This window comes from Arachis ipaensis, chromosome B3 (assembly GCF_059453495.1).
Source record: "Arachis ipaensis isolate K30076 ecotype BB chromosome B3, ASM5945349v1, whole genome shotgun sequence".
NCBI classification, from domain to species: domain Eukaryota; kingdom Viridiplantae; phylum Streptophyta; class Magnoliopsida; order Fabales; family Fabaceae; genus Arachis; species Arachis ipaensis.
The window spans coordinates 24,657,014-24,672,714 of record NC_142438.1 but is presented as its reverse complement, the minus strand read 5'-3'; the positions used below and the strand labels follow the sequence as shown (position 1 = coordinate 24,672,714).

Here is a 15,701-nt window from a genome sequence, read left to right as displayed (position 1 = left end):
GTGTACAAGTTTTCTTTGTACTCAAGTTTAAAGAAGTTGGTGTAAAGTCTAGTAAAAAAAATGCGTATATGTTTTTTTTTTTTTTTTGTGTTTTCTACTGCATATAAATATTTATTGGAGAATACAAAAATTTATTGATATATTATATAAATTTTTAAAATATAATATATAAAAGTTTGTACATAACATAAATTTATTGATCTAGCATAAATATTTTTGTATATAGCACATAAATTTTTGAAATAAGATAGCACACAAATTTTTACACATAGCACACAATTTTTTACTGCAAATATATTTTTATTTGGTGAGTCAATATTCTAATTATATAATTTTCTAAAAGTTGTTCTAGTGCAAATCAAAATTTCTGTATTATAAATTAAGATTTCTGTATTGTACATCGAAATTTATGTGTTATATGAATAAATAATGGTGCATTTGGATTATAGAAGAAGAAAATAAAATTGTGTACTAGATGCAGGAAAGAATTACCGTAGAAGAAAACTAAATCGAATTGAGTTATGAAAATGAACTATTAGGCTGCGTTTGTTTACAAAAATAAAATACTGAGATAGGGACATAGAGATACAAAATCTCGTTTAAAAGAGAAGATATGGACAAAGACAATGTGTCCAGAGATACTAAATTAGTGTATTTTGTGTTCATCCTAATAGGAAGGACACGAAAACACTAACAAGGGACATAACTTATTTTTCATATTTTCTTTTATTATTCTTGTTAATTTTTCATATTTATAATTTTTATGATTGTATTTTTCGTCTCAAATTTTTTGAAAGGAAAAAAATGAGAATAAATTAGATCTTTATAATTTGTTCTAATTTATAACAAAAAAGAATACAAAAATACAAAATTTTGTATCTTTGTCCTTTATGTCTTATTCTCATTGTCTTATCTTGTCTTGTTCTCAAAAACAAACACAGCCTTATATCCCCTACAACTAAGGACGCTTATATATATATATATATATATATATATACAAGTTTATCTAGGACTGAGTCAAGCAACTAACTACAACTTCAATAGAATTTAACCAGCTAAGGAACCGCTTTTTAGATTCATTGATTTTTCAAGTTTGTAACTTCCTGTGATATATATATATCAGTACCTTGTATACTACATGTATTTCATGGGTATAATATACAAATTTTTTAGCATAGTACACAAATTTTTAAAACATAGCACACAAATTTTTGCTGAACTAAAATATAATATATAAAAGTTTGTACATAACATAAATTTATTGATCTAGCATAAATATTTTTGTATATAGCACATAAATTTTTGAAATAAGATAGCACACAAATTTTTACACATAGCACACAATTTTTTACTGCAAATATATTTTTATTTGGTGAGTCAATATTCTAATTATATAATTTTCTAAAAGTTGTTCTAGTGCAAATCAAAATTTCTGTATTATAAATTAAGATTTCTGTATTGTACATCAAAATTTATGTGTTATATGAATAAATAATGGTGCATTTGGATTATAGAAGAAGAAAATAAAATTGTGTACTAGATGCAGGAAAGAATTACCGTAGAAGAATACTAAATTGAATTGAGTTATGAAAATGAACTATTAGGCTGCGTTTGTTTACAAAAATAAAATACTGAGATAGGAACATAGAGATACAAAATCTCGTTTAAAAGAGAAGACATGGACAAAGACAATGTGTCCAGAGACACTAAATTAGTGTATTTTGTGTCCATCCTAATAGGAAGGACACGAAAACACTAACAAGGGACATAACTTATTTTTCATATTTTCTTTTATTATTCTTGTTAATTTTTCATATTTATAATTTTTATGATTGTATTTTTCGTCTCAAATTTTTTGAAAGGAAAAAAATGAGAATAAATTAGATCTTTATAATTTGTTCTAATTTATAACCAAAAAGAATACAAAAATACAAAATTTTGTATCTTTGTCCTTTATGTCTTATTCTCATTGTCTTATCTTGTCTTGTTCTCAAAAACAAACACAGCCTTATATCCCCTACAACTAAGGACGCTTATATATATATATATATATATATATATATATATATATATATATATATACAAGTTTATCTAAGACTGAGTCAAGCAACTAACTACAACTTCAATAGAATTTAACCAGCTAAGGAACCGCTTTTTAGATTCATTGATTTTTCAAGTTTGTAACTTCCTGTGATATATATATCAGTACCTTGTATACTACATGTATTTCATGGGTATAATATACAAATTTTTTAGCATAGTACACAAATTTTTAAAACATAGCACACAAATTTTTGCTGAACTAAAACTTATGTGTTGTGCATCAAAATTTTTGTGTTTTAGTTTTCTGAATATTTATAGTAGAAGAAGAAGATGAAGACGATAACGAGGACAATGACGATGATAAAAAAGGATGAGGAGGAAAAATAAGAGAAGAAGAAATTAGATAACAACAACAACAACATCAAGAAGAAGAAGAAGGAGAAGTCAGTAGCGAGGACAACAACGACGTTGAAAAATACAGTGGTGACAGCAACGACGACAACGACGTTGAGAATTTTTCCATGCTAAAGAAGTACTGAACAGAGTAACAACAAAGTATAAACCCCTAGTTACACTATCCACTGAACTGAATGAAAATAATAACAAATTTTATTCCAAGCTCTAGTTATACTGTAAAAATGCAATCACAATAACACTAAACCCTGAACACATTAAATATCAAGTAAATCAAAATCACAAAGGCCACCGAACCGAACAATGTTCATGTGGTGAATAAATGGTGATCAACTTTCAATCAACAATAATAGTATTTCTCCATGCAAAAAAAGTACTGAACAGAGTAACAACCAATTTCAGAGTGCTAGTTAAACTATCCACTGAACTGAATGAAAATAACAACAAATTTCATTCAAAACCCTAGTTATATTGTAAGAAAGCAATCACAGCAATCCTAAGCCCTGAATCAAGTAAAAGAAGGCCACCGAACCGAACAATATTTATGTGGTAAATAAATGGTGATCAACTTTCAGTCAACAAGAATAGTATTTCTCCATTCTAAAGAAGTACTGAACAGAGTAAGAACCAAGTACAAACCCTAGTTACACTATCCACTGAATCGAATTAAAATAACAACAAATTTTATTTCAAACCCTAGTTATACTGTAAAAATGCAATCACAATAACCCGAAACCCTAAATACATTAAATATCAAGTAAATCAAAATCACAAAGGCCACCGAACCGAACAATGTTCATGTAGTTAATAAATGGTGATCAACTTTCAATCAATAAGAATAGTATTTCTCCATGCAAAAGAAGTACTAAACAGAGTAACAACCAATTTCAGAGCCCTAGTTATATTATCCACTAAACTCAATGAAAATAACAACAAATTTCATTCAAAACCCTTGTTATACTGTAAGAATGCAATCACAGTAACCCTAAACCCTGAACAAAGTAAAAGAAGGCCACCGAACCGAACATTGTTTATGTGGTAAATAAATGTTGATCAACTTTCAGTCAACAAGAATAGTATTTCTCCATGCTAAAGAAGTACTAAACAGAATAACAACCAAGTACAAAGCCCTAGTTACACTACCCACTGAACTGAATGAAAATAACAACAAATTTCATTCCAAACCCTAGTTATACTGTAAAAATGCAACCACAATAACCCTAAGCCCTAAACACATTAAATATCAAGTAAATCAAAATCACAAAGGTCACCGAACTGAATAATATTCATGTGGTGAATAAATGGTGATCAACTTTCAATCAACAAGAATAGTATTTTTCTTTGCAAAAGAAGTACTGAATAGAGTAAAAATCAATTTCAGAGTTATAGTTAAACTATCCATTGAACTGAATGAAAATAACAACAAATTTCGTTCAAAACCCTAGTTATACTCTAAGAATGCAATCACAGTAACCTTAAACCCTGAACAAAGTAAAAGAAGACCACCGAACTGAACATTGTTTATGTGGTGAATAAATGGAGATCAACTTTCAGATAACAAGAATAGTATTTCTCCATGCTAAAGAAGTACTGAACAGAGTAACAACCAAGTACAAAGTCCTAGTTACACTATCAACTGAACTGAATGAAAATAACAACAAAGTTCATTCCAAGCTCTCGTTATACTTTAAAAATGCAATCACAAAAACCCTAAGCCCTGAACTCGTTAAATATCAAGTAAATCAAAAACACAGAGGCCACCGAACCGAACAATGTTCATGTGGTGAATAAATGGGCGATCAACTTTCAATCGACAAGAATAGTATTTCTCCATGCAAAAGAAGTACCGAACAGAGTAACAATCAATTTCAGAGCCCTAGTTAAACTATCCACTTAACTGAATGAAAATAACAACAAATTTTATTCAAAACCCTAGTTATACTGTAAGAATGCAATGATAGTAACCCTAAACCCTGAACAAAGTAAATGAAGGCCACCGAACCGAACATTGTTTATGTGGTGAATAAATGGTTATCAACTTTCAGTCAACAAGAATAGTATTTCTCCATGCGAAAGAAATACCGAACAGAGTAACAATCAAGTACAATACCCTAGTTACACTATCCACTGAATTGAATGAAAATAACAACAAATTTCATTTCAAACAATAGTTATACTGTAAAAATGCAATCACAAATACCCTAAACCCTGAACACATTAAATATCAAGTAAATCAAAATCACAAAGGCCACCGAACCGAACAATGTTCATGTGGTGAATAAATGGTGATCAACTTTCAATCAACAAGAATAGTATTTCTCCGTAAAAAAGAAGTACTGAATAGAGTAACAACCAATTTCAGAACCATAGTTAAACTATCCACTAAACTAAATGAAAATAACAACAAATTTCATTCAAAACCCTAGTTATACTGTAAGAATGCAATCACAGTAACCTTAAACCCTCAACAAAGTAAAAGAAGGCCACCAAATTGAACATTGTTTAAGTGGTGAATAAATGCTGATCAACTTTCAGTCAACAAGAATAGTACTTCTCCATGCTAAAGAAGTACTAAACAGAATAACAACCAAGTATAAAGCCCTAGTTACACTATCCACTGAACTGAATAAAAATAACAACAAATTTCATTCCAAGCCCTAATGATACTGTAAAAATGCAATCACAATAACCCTAAGCCCTTAACACATTAAATATCAAGTAAATCAAAATCACAAAGGCCACCGAACCGAACAATGTTCATGTGGTGAATAAATGGTGATCAACTTTCAATCAACAAGAATAGTACTTTTCTATGCAAAAGAAGTACTGAACAGAGTAACAACCAATTTCAGGGCAATAGTTAAACTATCCACTGAACTAAATGAAAATAACAACAAATTTCGTTCAAAACCCTAGTTATACTGTAAGAATGCAATCACAGTAACCCTAAATCTTGAACAAAGTAAAAGAAGACCACCGAACTGAACATTGTTTATGTGGTGAATAAATGGTGATCAACTTTCAGTCAACAAGAATAGTATTTCTCCATGCGAAAGAAGTACTGAACAGAGTAATAACCAAGTACAAAACCATAGTTACACTATCCATTGAACTGGATGAAAATAACAATAAATTTCATTCCAAACCCTAGTTATACTGTAAAAATGCAATCACAATTACCCTAAACCCTAAACACATTAAATATCAAGTAAATCAAAGTCACAAAGGCCACCGAACCGAACAATATTCATGTGGTGAATAAATGGTGATCAACTTTCAATCAACACGAATAGTATTTTTCTGTGAAAAAGAAGTACTGAACAGAGCAACAACCAATTTCAGAATCCTAGTTAAACTATCCACTGAACTGAATGAAAATAACAACAAATTTCATTCAAAATCCTAGTTATACTGTAAGAATGCAATCACAGTAACCCTAAACCCTCAACAAAGTAAAAGAAGGCCACCGAATCAAACATTGTTTATGTGATGAATAAATGGTGATCAACTTTCAGTCAACAAGAATAGTATTTCTCCATGCTAACGAAGTACTGAACAGAATAACAACCAAGTAAAAAGCACTAGTCACACTATCAACTGAACTGGATGAAAATAACAACAAATTTCATTCCAAGCCCTAGTTATACTGTAAAAATGCAATCACAATAACCCTAAGCCCTGAACACATTAAATATCAGGTAAATCAAAATCACAAAGGCCACCGAACCGAACAATGTTCCTGTGGTGAATAAATGATGATCAACTTTCAATCAACAAGAATAGTATTTCTCCATGCAAAAGAAGTACTGAACAGAGTAACAACTAATTTCAGAGCCCTAGTTAAACTATCCACTGAACTGAATGAAAATAACAACAAATTTTATTCAAAACCCTAGTTATATTGTAAGAATGCAATCACAGTAACTCTAAACCCTCAACAAAGTTAAAGAAGGCCACCAAACCGAACATTGTTTATGTGGTGAATAAATGGTGATCAACTTTCAGTCAACAAGAATAGTATTTCTCTATGCCAAAGAAGTACTGAACGGAGTAACAACCAAGTACAAAGCCCTAGTTACACTATCCACAGAACTGAATGAAAATAACGACAAATTTTATTCCAAACCCTAGTTATACTGTAAAAATGCAATCACAATAACCCTAAACCCTGAACACATTAAATATCAAGTAAATCAAAATCACAAAGACCACCGAACCGAACAATGTTCATGTGGTGAATAAATGGTGATCAACTTTCAATCAATAAGAATAATATCTCTCCATGCAAAAGAAGTACTGAACAGAGTAACAACCAATTTCGGAACCCTAGTTAAACTATCCACTGAACTGAATGAAAATAACAACAAATTTCATTCAAAATCCTAGTTATACTGTAAGAATGAAATCACAGTAACCCTAAACCCTGAACAAAGTAAAAGAAAGCCACCGAACCGATTATGTGGTGAATAAATGGTGATCAACTTTCATTCAACAAGAATAGTATTTCTCCATGCGAAAGAAGTACCGAACAGAGTAACAACCAAGTACAAAGCCCTAGTTACATTATCCACTGAACTGAATGAAAATAACAACAAATTTCATTCCAAGCCCTAGTTATACTATAAAAATGCAATCACAATAACCCTAAACCCTAAACACATTAAATATCAAGTAAATCAAAATCACAAAGGCCACCGAACCGAACAATGTTCATGTGGTGAATATATGGTGATCAACTTTCAATCAACAAGAATAGTATTTCTCCATGCGAAAGAAGTACTGAATAGAGTAACAACCAATTTCAGAGCCCTAGTTAAACTATCCACTGAACTGAATGAAAATAACAACAAATTTCTTTCAAAATCCTAGTTATACTGTAAGAAAGCAATCACAGTAACCATAAACCCTGAACAAATTTAAAGAAGGCCACCGAACCGAACATTGATTATATGGTGAATAAATGGTGATCAACTTTCAGTCAACAAGAATAGTATTTCTCCATGCTAAAGAAGTATTGAACAGAGTAACAACCAAGTACAAACCCTAGTTACACTATCCACTTAACTGAATGAAAATAACAACAAATTTTATTCCAAGTCCTAGTTATACTGTAAAAATGCAATCATAATAGTTCGATCTACTAAATGAAGCAAATCAATCCAGTAAACCTTAAATGCAACTAGGAGAAACGCGACATTGCAAGATTTCTAATGAACAGTAGTTTTTCTCATACATTTGGTAGTCTCTGTTGATGTTTTCGTTCGTTTCTGATTGTTCCTTGCGAAATCTTCTCGCGATTCTTCTGCAGTAGTGGTTTTCGCAGAGAACGTGACTGAAGTTTGAGTGATTTTGAGAGAGATTCAAAGAGAATGAGCGGTTTCGTATTGCAATTTCGTGAGGAAGAAGTAACGTTTTTTCATGATGATAAGTGCGAAGTAACGAAGGGTTTTCGGGTGCGTGTTTTCACTCGTCATTAATGCGCGTGACTCTATTTGAGCTTGGGTCAACTTGGTTACATGGTTACATGAATGTGTAGCATGTTTAAATACATAAATTCTTTCTCCAATTTAATCTCTTGTTTCTAACAACTAATAATATTATAATTATCTTCCTAGCAAAGAAAATATCACTAAAATTTAACAAATATATTATGCTTAATATGTGATTATTATTGTTACACTATTTACTGTTTTTAGAAACTAAGCAACTTTAATTAATGCTTTGGCTTTGGTTTTTGGTTGCCTTAAGTTGTATAGTAACAACTAACAAGAATGGGAAGGATAATTGAGAAGGTAAAGGAAACGGAGATGACAAGGAAATAGTGCATACTCGAATATGGCAACAACACTCTTTGTATAAAGGTACCTACGTTAAAGGTAACTGCCCCAATGGCACAGGACATCGGTGCCCGTTATCTAATTTCGTGGATAATCACAAAAAGAAAAAAGTGGTTTGTTTTATAGAGAGATATTCCTGCCCCAAAACACATGGAGATGTTGAATCCAAATATCCCAATTGTTCTTTCTTTTGGGGCATAGAAATTAAAAGATTCCCAGCCATGTGTAACAAGATTTTATCGCTAGCCCAATATTTTAAATAAAAAGTTATACAAATTACTATTTGTAATCCAACTTTTCATACGTAACTATCAAGTAAATTTACTACGCCAGATGAAAATTGAGGGGAAAAAATAGCAACAATGTAAGTTTTGATTAATTTGATAAGAACAACCGGAGGTAGCACATTTTTTTTTGGTTCAGAGAGCAAGAAAGAAGGATAAGCTGTATGTAGTATGGAACCAAACAAAATTCAGGCTTTGACAAGATAATTTTTTCAAAAAAAGAATTGGCATTTTATTTCTTCAGAAGTTATATGAGCATTGTTTTTATAAGTGGTAAACAATTAGTATATTTGATTTAATTTTTACAAGAACATTTAGGTAATTATATAAGAAATATATACAATTTTTTTTTAAAAAAAATCTCCACCCCACTTTTTTTTCATTTTTTCCTTTTGAACTTTTTTGCCATTTGTGTAAAGAAAATCACTAAACAAATTCACCTAACATAAAATTATTAAATTTTAAAAATAAAAATCTCATATATCTAAATAAATTTATAAATAATCATATTAAAATAAAACTTGACATATTGCATAACACAACGAGACAAGCCACAAAATACAAATATATAATTTGTCCAAATCTATCTACCTTCTTAGATCATATATATGTTATTCAAAAATAAAACAATCCAATTAGGGTTAATTTTTTTGGATATTGGATAAAAATGGGTGTAATTCTTTAATATTGGAAGTTATGGTGTTTTAAAAAATTTTGGGGGCTATAGAATTCGCAGAGTGCAAATTGTCAAATTAATTTTTTTTAATTTATAAAGACAATACACAGACTACGTATTGTATTATTTTAATATTAATTACAATACGCAGACTGCTATTGTATTATTTTAATATTAAATTACAATACACGGTCTGCGTATTGACAATACACGGTCTGCGTATTGTCAGTACAATACGTGTTCTGCGTATTGTGCTTACACAGAACAGCGCCCCCAGATTACTGTAAAATTCTATTTTTTGTAACATTAACGTAAAACTCTCTTCACTCTTCCATATTAAAATAAAAAATCCTCCAATTAGGGGTGTGCATGGCCGGGCCGGGACGGAGCCGGCTCCGAACATTTTAGGAGCTAATTTGGTGTGATTTCATCGAATTTAAGATCGGGTAAGGGTCTAAAAAATAGACTCGGTCATTATTTCGGGTCGGGTACAGGCCATAGCTCGGGTCACCCGAACTCAGACCGGTGGCCCGGTCATCATACACAATTAATATTTTGTGTTATTAGTGATGAATGATGTCTATTCTTATGTGGAATTTAAGTATTATAAATCTTAATATTTTGTGTTATTAGTCATTATAAGACTATAAGTTAATGTTTTATGTTTAAAATGTATAAGATTTTAGACTAATGTATAATATTGTGTTATTTGTATTGATTTAAATATTTGGTGTTATTAGACAATATTAGTATTGATTGTGGTTATGCTTTAATTTTAGAGAATTGTTGGTTCTTATTATATTTTTTTAAGTGAATTTTACCATGTCAAATAATTGTTGAAGTCTTGAAAATTTAGATATTTTTATATGCTAACTTTTTTTTTTTTTAACAAAGATAGGAGACTCGAACCCGCAACCTCTTAATTGAGTATGGGGAGACTATGCCATTTGAGCTATTACTCATTGGCGCTAATTTGGAAAGATAGGAGACTCGAACCCGCAACCTCTTAATTGAGTATGGGGAGTCTATGCCATTTGAGCTATTACTCATTGGCGCTAACTTACAAGAAGGTATCAAGGTAATGTAATGTTAACGGTCCAGTTTTTACCCAGTTTTTACCCAATATAATCGTGATCCGAAAGTATGTAGGTTTTATCGGATCTAGAGTCAGATTCGAGTCTAACAAATATGCCCATTATATATTTCGGGCGAATCTGATTCACATCACACCCAATTTCACCCGACTCATAAACACCCCTAAATTCAATATTTCACAAGATGTTTTTTTTTTTTCAAAATTTATTTTGTCAAAAATAAAATATTTTGGGTCAACAACTTTTTGCTGGTACAAGCAATTTTTTCTGAACTGTTAGATTTTTAACGGATTGGACCATCGTTTAAAGATTTTTATACAGGTCCAAACTTAATACTTTAATAGCAAACTGAATCAAACAAATCGTTGATTTATCAAATTTCCGGCTGAATCGGACGGTCTGATCGGATTCGGATAACAATGGTAAAATAGTAATTTTGTAAAAATGACGTTGACTTGGCGAGTAGAACGTAAGCCGTAAGGACAAAGATGCACACGTGTACGGACATCTTAATGCCTCAAGAAGCTGAATGCCTACTGTGCACGTTTTCTCTTCGTTCATCCTCGTATTGTAAACATAACCGCCGCAAAAGGTCATAAAACTCCTTTTATAACTTTATCCAAGCTTTTCTTTCTCCTAACCCTTTTCGTGTTACAATTGCACATCTTATCTTTCTTCCTCCCTTTAAATAGCAATTCAATTGGCTGAACATGTTGATTGATGGTCTCTTAATTCTCTGCTTCTACGAACAGGTAAGCTCTGACATCTCTTTCTATGCCCAAATTAGCTATCCTCTATGTTAATTTGTAGTACTTTTTTATCATCAAAATCTCTTTCCTTTGTTGATTTTCTATTTTTTCTTATTATAATTTGGTGTTTTTGTTTGTTTATTTTGTTTTACTTCTTATTTTAGATGTCCCTAATCCAATTTCTTCTATTTTTTGCTGATGTTTGGTGTACGAAAAAGATGAAAAAATTGTGTGGCTTAAATTATCCGAAGGGTTTGATATGGGTTCAAGGATGCAGGTTTGTTAGTTAGAGACTAGTAGTTTTGTTGGTAGGTAAGAAAGTGGGGCAGTGGGAAGTTGGAGCTTTTAAGTTTGGCATTATTAGACAAAGACTTTTTTAATTGAATTTCCATTAATGCTCTTGTTTAATTGATTTTCTTTTTTTTTTTTCCAATCCATTTTATGTATTTGTTATAACTTATAACACTCTTTAATCAAGATACTTTCATGACTCCGTTGGATACTTTGTTTCTGATTTCTTGCAGACAATCAGGTAGAAGTAGAACCACCATCAGACAGTGTCTGGACTTAGTAATATTCTAGAAAAGGATATAGGATATACTATGATCACTATGGATGTGAAAGGCATAACTTGGGTGGGAAATATATACAAGAAATTTGAGAATATGTGCCTGGAAGCTGAAGATATAATCTGCGAGGTATGGCTCCCTTTTCGAATAATCTTGACCTATGTTAAACATATTGATTGTTTTAAATGGAAGGATAACTTAGATTACCCTAATAAGTGCACATGTCTTTGCTTCACCATGTATCATAATACGATTTGTTTTTGCACTGCAGTGCATTGCTTGGAATTAGGTTCACTCAATTCTAATATGAGGGGGTTAAAATAGTCATAATTTTGAAGGAGAAAGAAAAACTACAGCTTTGTTTTTCAAAATAGGATGCCATTTTTTTTTTTTTGTAAAAAGGAAAATTTACTTAAAAACGAACCTTAGAAAATTTGCAAAGGAAAAAGTTGCAGAAATATTCATTATCTTCATTTTCAAAGGCTCACACACATTTCTGAATGTTTAATGCAACTGTTTGCTAATTTTTTTCCCCGTTTTCTATTAGTGGTGATTTATGACAAGCTTGTGGTCTCTATCTGTTAACAGTAGTTGGTTTAACTGTTCTAAACACTGATGGCTCCAACTCTTGCATTGATTGACAATTATAATGGCTGTTATATCTCTTATTTCTGTTTTTTTCATTGAGAAATAGGATGCAGTTAAATATATAGAGAATCAGATGCAGACTGTTGGCACGAATGTTAAAAAGTTATATTCAGATGTTATGCGAGATTTCATTCCTCCATGTTCCTATGATTTGGATGAAAAAGAAGCCTCTGGACCTGTAGATCAATACATTGATGCTTGGTTATTTGAAAGGCCATTTCAAAGTTTGAAGCAAAAACCTATGAAGGAAGATTTCAAACAAAAGAAATATGATTCGGGAATTCATCATGATAGCAATAATGATACCATTCGTGCTGCATCTGATGATGGAACTTGTCATTCTGATGCTATGTTCATATCATCTTCTAGAAGTTCGGTCAGAAGAAGAAACTTCATTTCACATTCAAGACATTATGTTGAGACCACGAATATCAAATCGAATATTCGTATCGATGGAAATCAAGTAAATAAAAGAGTTGTTGCATCCAAGAAATTCGATAAAACCCCTCTGGCAGAAACAAATGTATGCAGGGCATCCCAATCTTGTGAGACCTCGAATGAAGATATAAGTCCTGCAGTTGGTGATTCAAAGCCGCCTTCATCTGAAGTTACAAGGTGTTCCTCCATAGCAGACTCTTGTATCGAAATTGAAAATGCTAGTTCTGAACAATCCCCCAATGTTCCGGAATTCACCAAATCAGGTGAGCTTATGAGAATCACTTTGTTATAGTTTCAGAATTTTCCTTGTCATTTTTGTTTTCTCACTTTCGGCTTCAGCTCTGATGGACTTTCTTGATAACTATATTGTTTCACTTGTAGGGTTATCTTCCGATAGAACAATACAGGCTGATGATTGTTCTTCCAGCATGGTAGTGATATCTCATCCAGGTATTAATTCATATCGTTATGAAATATGAAGTAGTTGGTTTAAATACTCACTGTATGTATGTATGTATGTATGACTTTCTGACATCTCACTTCAGTGTTAATGGCGCCCAAACAAGCCCTTCATCTTCAAGCCAGAATCACTTTATATCTTGGTTTCTTTTAAGTATTTGATTTATCCCTTTTATGGGTGCTAGAGAGGCGTCGAGATGAAAAGCTACAACCAGTATATTTATGGTTTATAATTATATAAGATAGCAAGCAAACTTTTGTGGATGAGAATGGTAATGAGAGACTCCTACCACTTTATGGGATTCCTTCGAGTCAGGATGGGTTAGTAAGGTTTTTGGTAATAGTACCTGTGTGCTAGGGGATCCACTGGGATCCCAATAATAAAAGTATGCTGATCTTTCACGGTCACTTAGTTTGGTCGAGATATCGACTTGCTTCCCTTTTTGCACTATAAACCAATGTTATAATTTTCTTGATTTCCCTAGTGACTTCAATTTTGTGTTACTTTTACAAGTGGGTTGTGTGTAATAACGTTACACAGGTTTGTTAGTGCAACCTCTGCCACTATTTTAGGTTTGTTTGTGTCTTCACTATGCAACTCAACCCAGAACTTGTACTCATTTAGGACCTCAAAATTTCAAATAACACACATAAATGATAAATTTATATTTTTGGTTGTAATCAAAATTGCATGGAGAGTCAAGATTCGTTTAATCTGTCATAGGTTTATATTTGTTCTCAAGTTCGTAGCGATGAGACTTCACATAATCCTTCATCCCTGGCACCTATTAGCGAACGATTCAATTTCATATTTTTCTTGTGCATGGTAACTCGTCATTTTAAAAATTCCAAGTACATGAATTTCTGAATTAACAACACTTGATGAAGGGCACAAAACCATGCAACAAGATAATCTGAATCTCGAGGAAACTTGTGTTATGGTGACTGGAGACGAACTTAAATTAGTTCCCAAGGTAGGCGATAGTTCGAAGACTAACAAGGTACACACTCTCGTCCCGAAAATTCCTCCTCTATTCAGTACATACACAATCATGTCTAATCGAAATACTCTTCCTTTTAAAAGAAATCGAGGCGGCGAGTCTTTTCGCTGGCGAAGAAGTCTGCAAGAAAGCAAGAATATGAAGAGCTTGCAGCATGGCATGGGAACGGTGAAAAACTAAATGGAGATTGTGTGGAGAAATTAGATCCACTTCCTAGCATTTCTGAACCTGAGTGGGAGCTTCTCTAGTTTTCAACCTTTCATAATTGAAAACCTCTCCTTATAGGTCTTATGGAGGTTGAGATTTCATTGTGGAATTCCAAGAATCAAGATGCTAATAATATTTGAATTCATGATATATATGTCATCACTAGTTTCTTCTTATCGCCCAAACTTTCTTCCTTCTTTTATCTATTTCATGCTCACAGAAAATAGGAAGGGAAAGAACCTAAAAACATTGTATAGCCACTAAATTGTAAATATTGAATGTATCTTATTTCCATATTCTCCACCAATTGTTGTGTAATTTGCATGCCTTTTCTTACTCATACTATTGTCCTTGAATGTTCATTGAATTAGTAAGCGTCAATACTTATTTTTATCGATATTTTCTCTAAATAATATAATAATGTTATTTCTATTTTTTCTTCCTCAGATTAAGTTGGGTATAAAAAAAATTTAAAAATAACAACTCATGTGGCATTAGGGAAACATCAAAATAGGCAAGGCATATTTGGCTGTACGCGACCACATGGTTTAACTTGGATTAAAATAACAACTAAATGTAATAAAGCAACTTGGACGATCTATGGCGGAACATGACTTAAAATTTGGGGGAAGGTGATAAAAATGGATGTTGTAATTTTCATAAAATAGGTTTAGTTTTATTAATTTAGAGGTTTGGTAGTCTTTCTAAACTTATAAATAAGTCTCTACCTTAAAAATTTATAATTAAGTCTTCATAGCTTATGAAAAATTTTAATTATGCCCTTATTATTACAAAAGAAGTTAAAAAAAAAAAGAATATTCCTAACATTTACTTGTAAGAATTAAATTGAAAAAAATATAAATAATAAGAACTTAATTGCAAATTAGATTTTATTGTATATATCAAAGTTGTTTTTAAGAAAAAAAAATTAAAGAAAACTCTAATGATTTATCCTTTGTACTTATAAAAGTATAATGGAAGACAATTATTTCTTAAAAAAAAAAATTTGGAAACAAATGCTTTATAATTATTTTACATGTATTTACGTATGAAGTATCGGTTAATAATTCTAATTTATCTTTCTAACTATTCTTAGAATTCCAAATTGTATATATATATATATATATATAATTTTTTATCATTAGAAAATTGGAGAATAATTAAAAGGATATAAATATATCAATGAACTAAGTAAAGATAATTTATTCAATTTTCTTAAAAATTATAAAATTAAACATATTATCTTTTAGTATGTTGTTTATTCAATGATATGAAATTTTTT

General features: G+C 31.3%; 1 protein-coding gene across 3 annotated transcripts; it reads left to right on the top strand.

Moving 5' to 3' along the window:
- The first annotated feature begins 10,758 nt into the window (after positions 1-10,758).
- Positions 10,759-14,726, top strand: LOC107630012 (uncharacterized). Of its 3 annotated transcripts, none has more exons than XR_015907287.1 (6): positions 10,759-11,100; positions 11,622-11,795; positions 12,361-13,015; positions 13,134-13,202; positions 13,298-14,212; positions 14,296-14,726. XR_015907287.1 is itself a non-coding variant. In XM_016333005.3 (6 exons), the coding sequence occupies exons 2-6, from the start codon at positions 11,700-11,702 to the stop codon at positions 14,458-14,460; spliced, it is 1,098 nt and encodes a 365-aa protein (XP_016188491.1). In that variant the 5' UTR covers positions 10,775-11,100; positions 11,622-11,699; the 3' UTR covers positions 14,461-14,726. The 3 variants fall into 3 exon arrangements, 2 of the variants coding, with proteins under 2 accessions (XP_088364648.1, XP_016188491.1); XM_016333005.3 differs by having other exon boundaries at positions 10,775-11,100; positions 14,100-14,212; XM_088508522.1 differs by having other exon boundaries at positions 10,764-11,100; positions 14,100-14,726.
- The last annotated feature ends 975 nt before the right edge of the window (positions 14,727-15,701 follow it).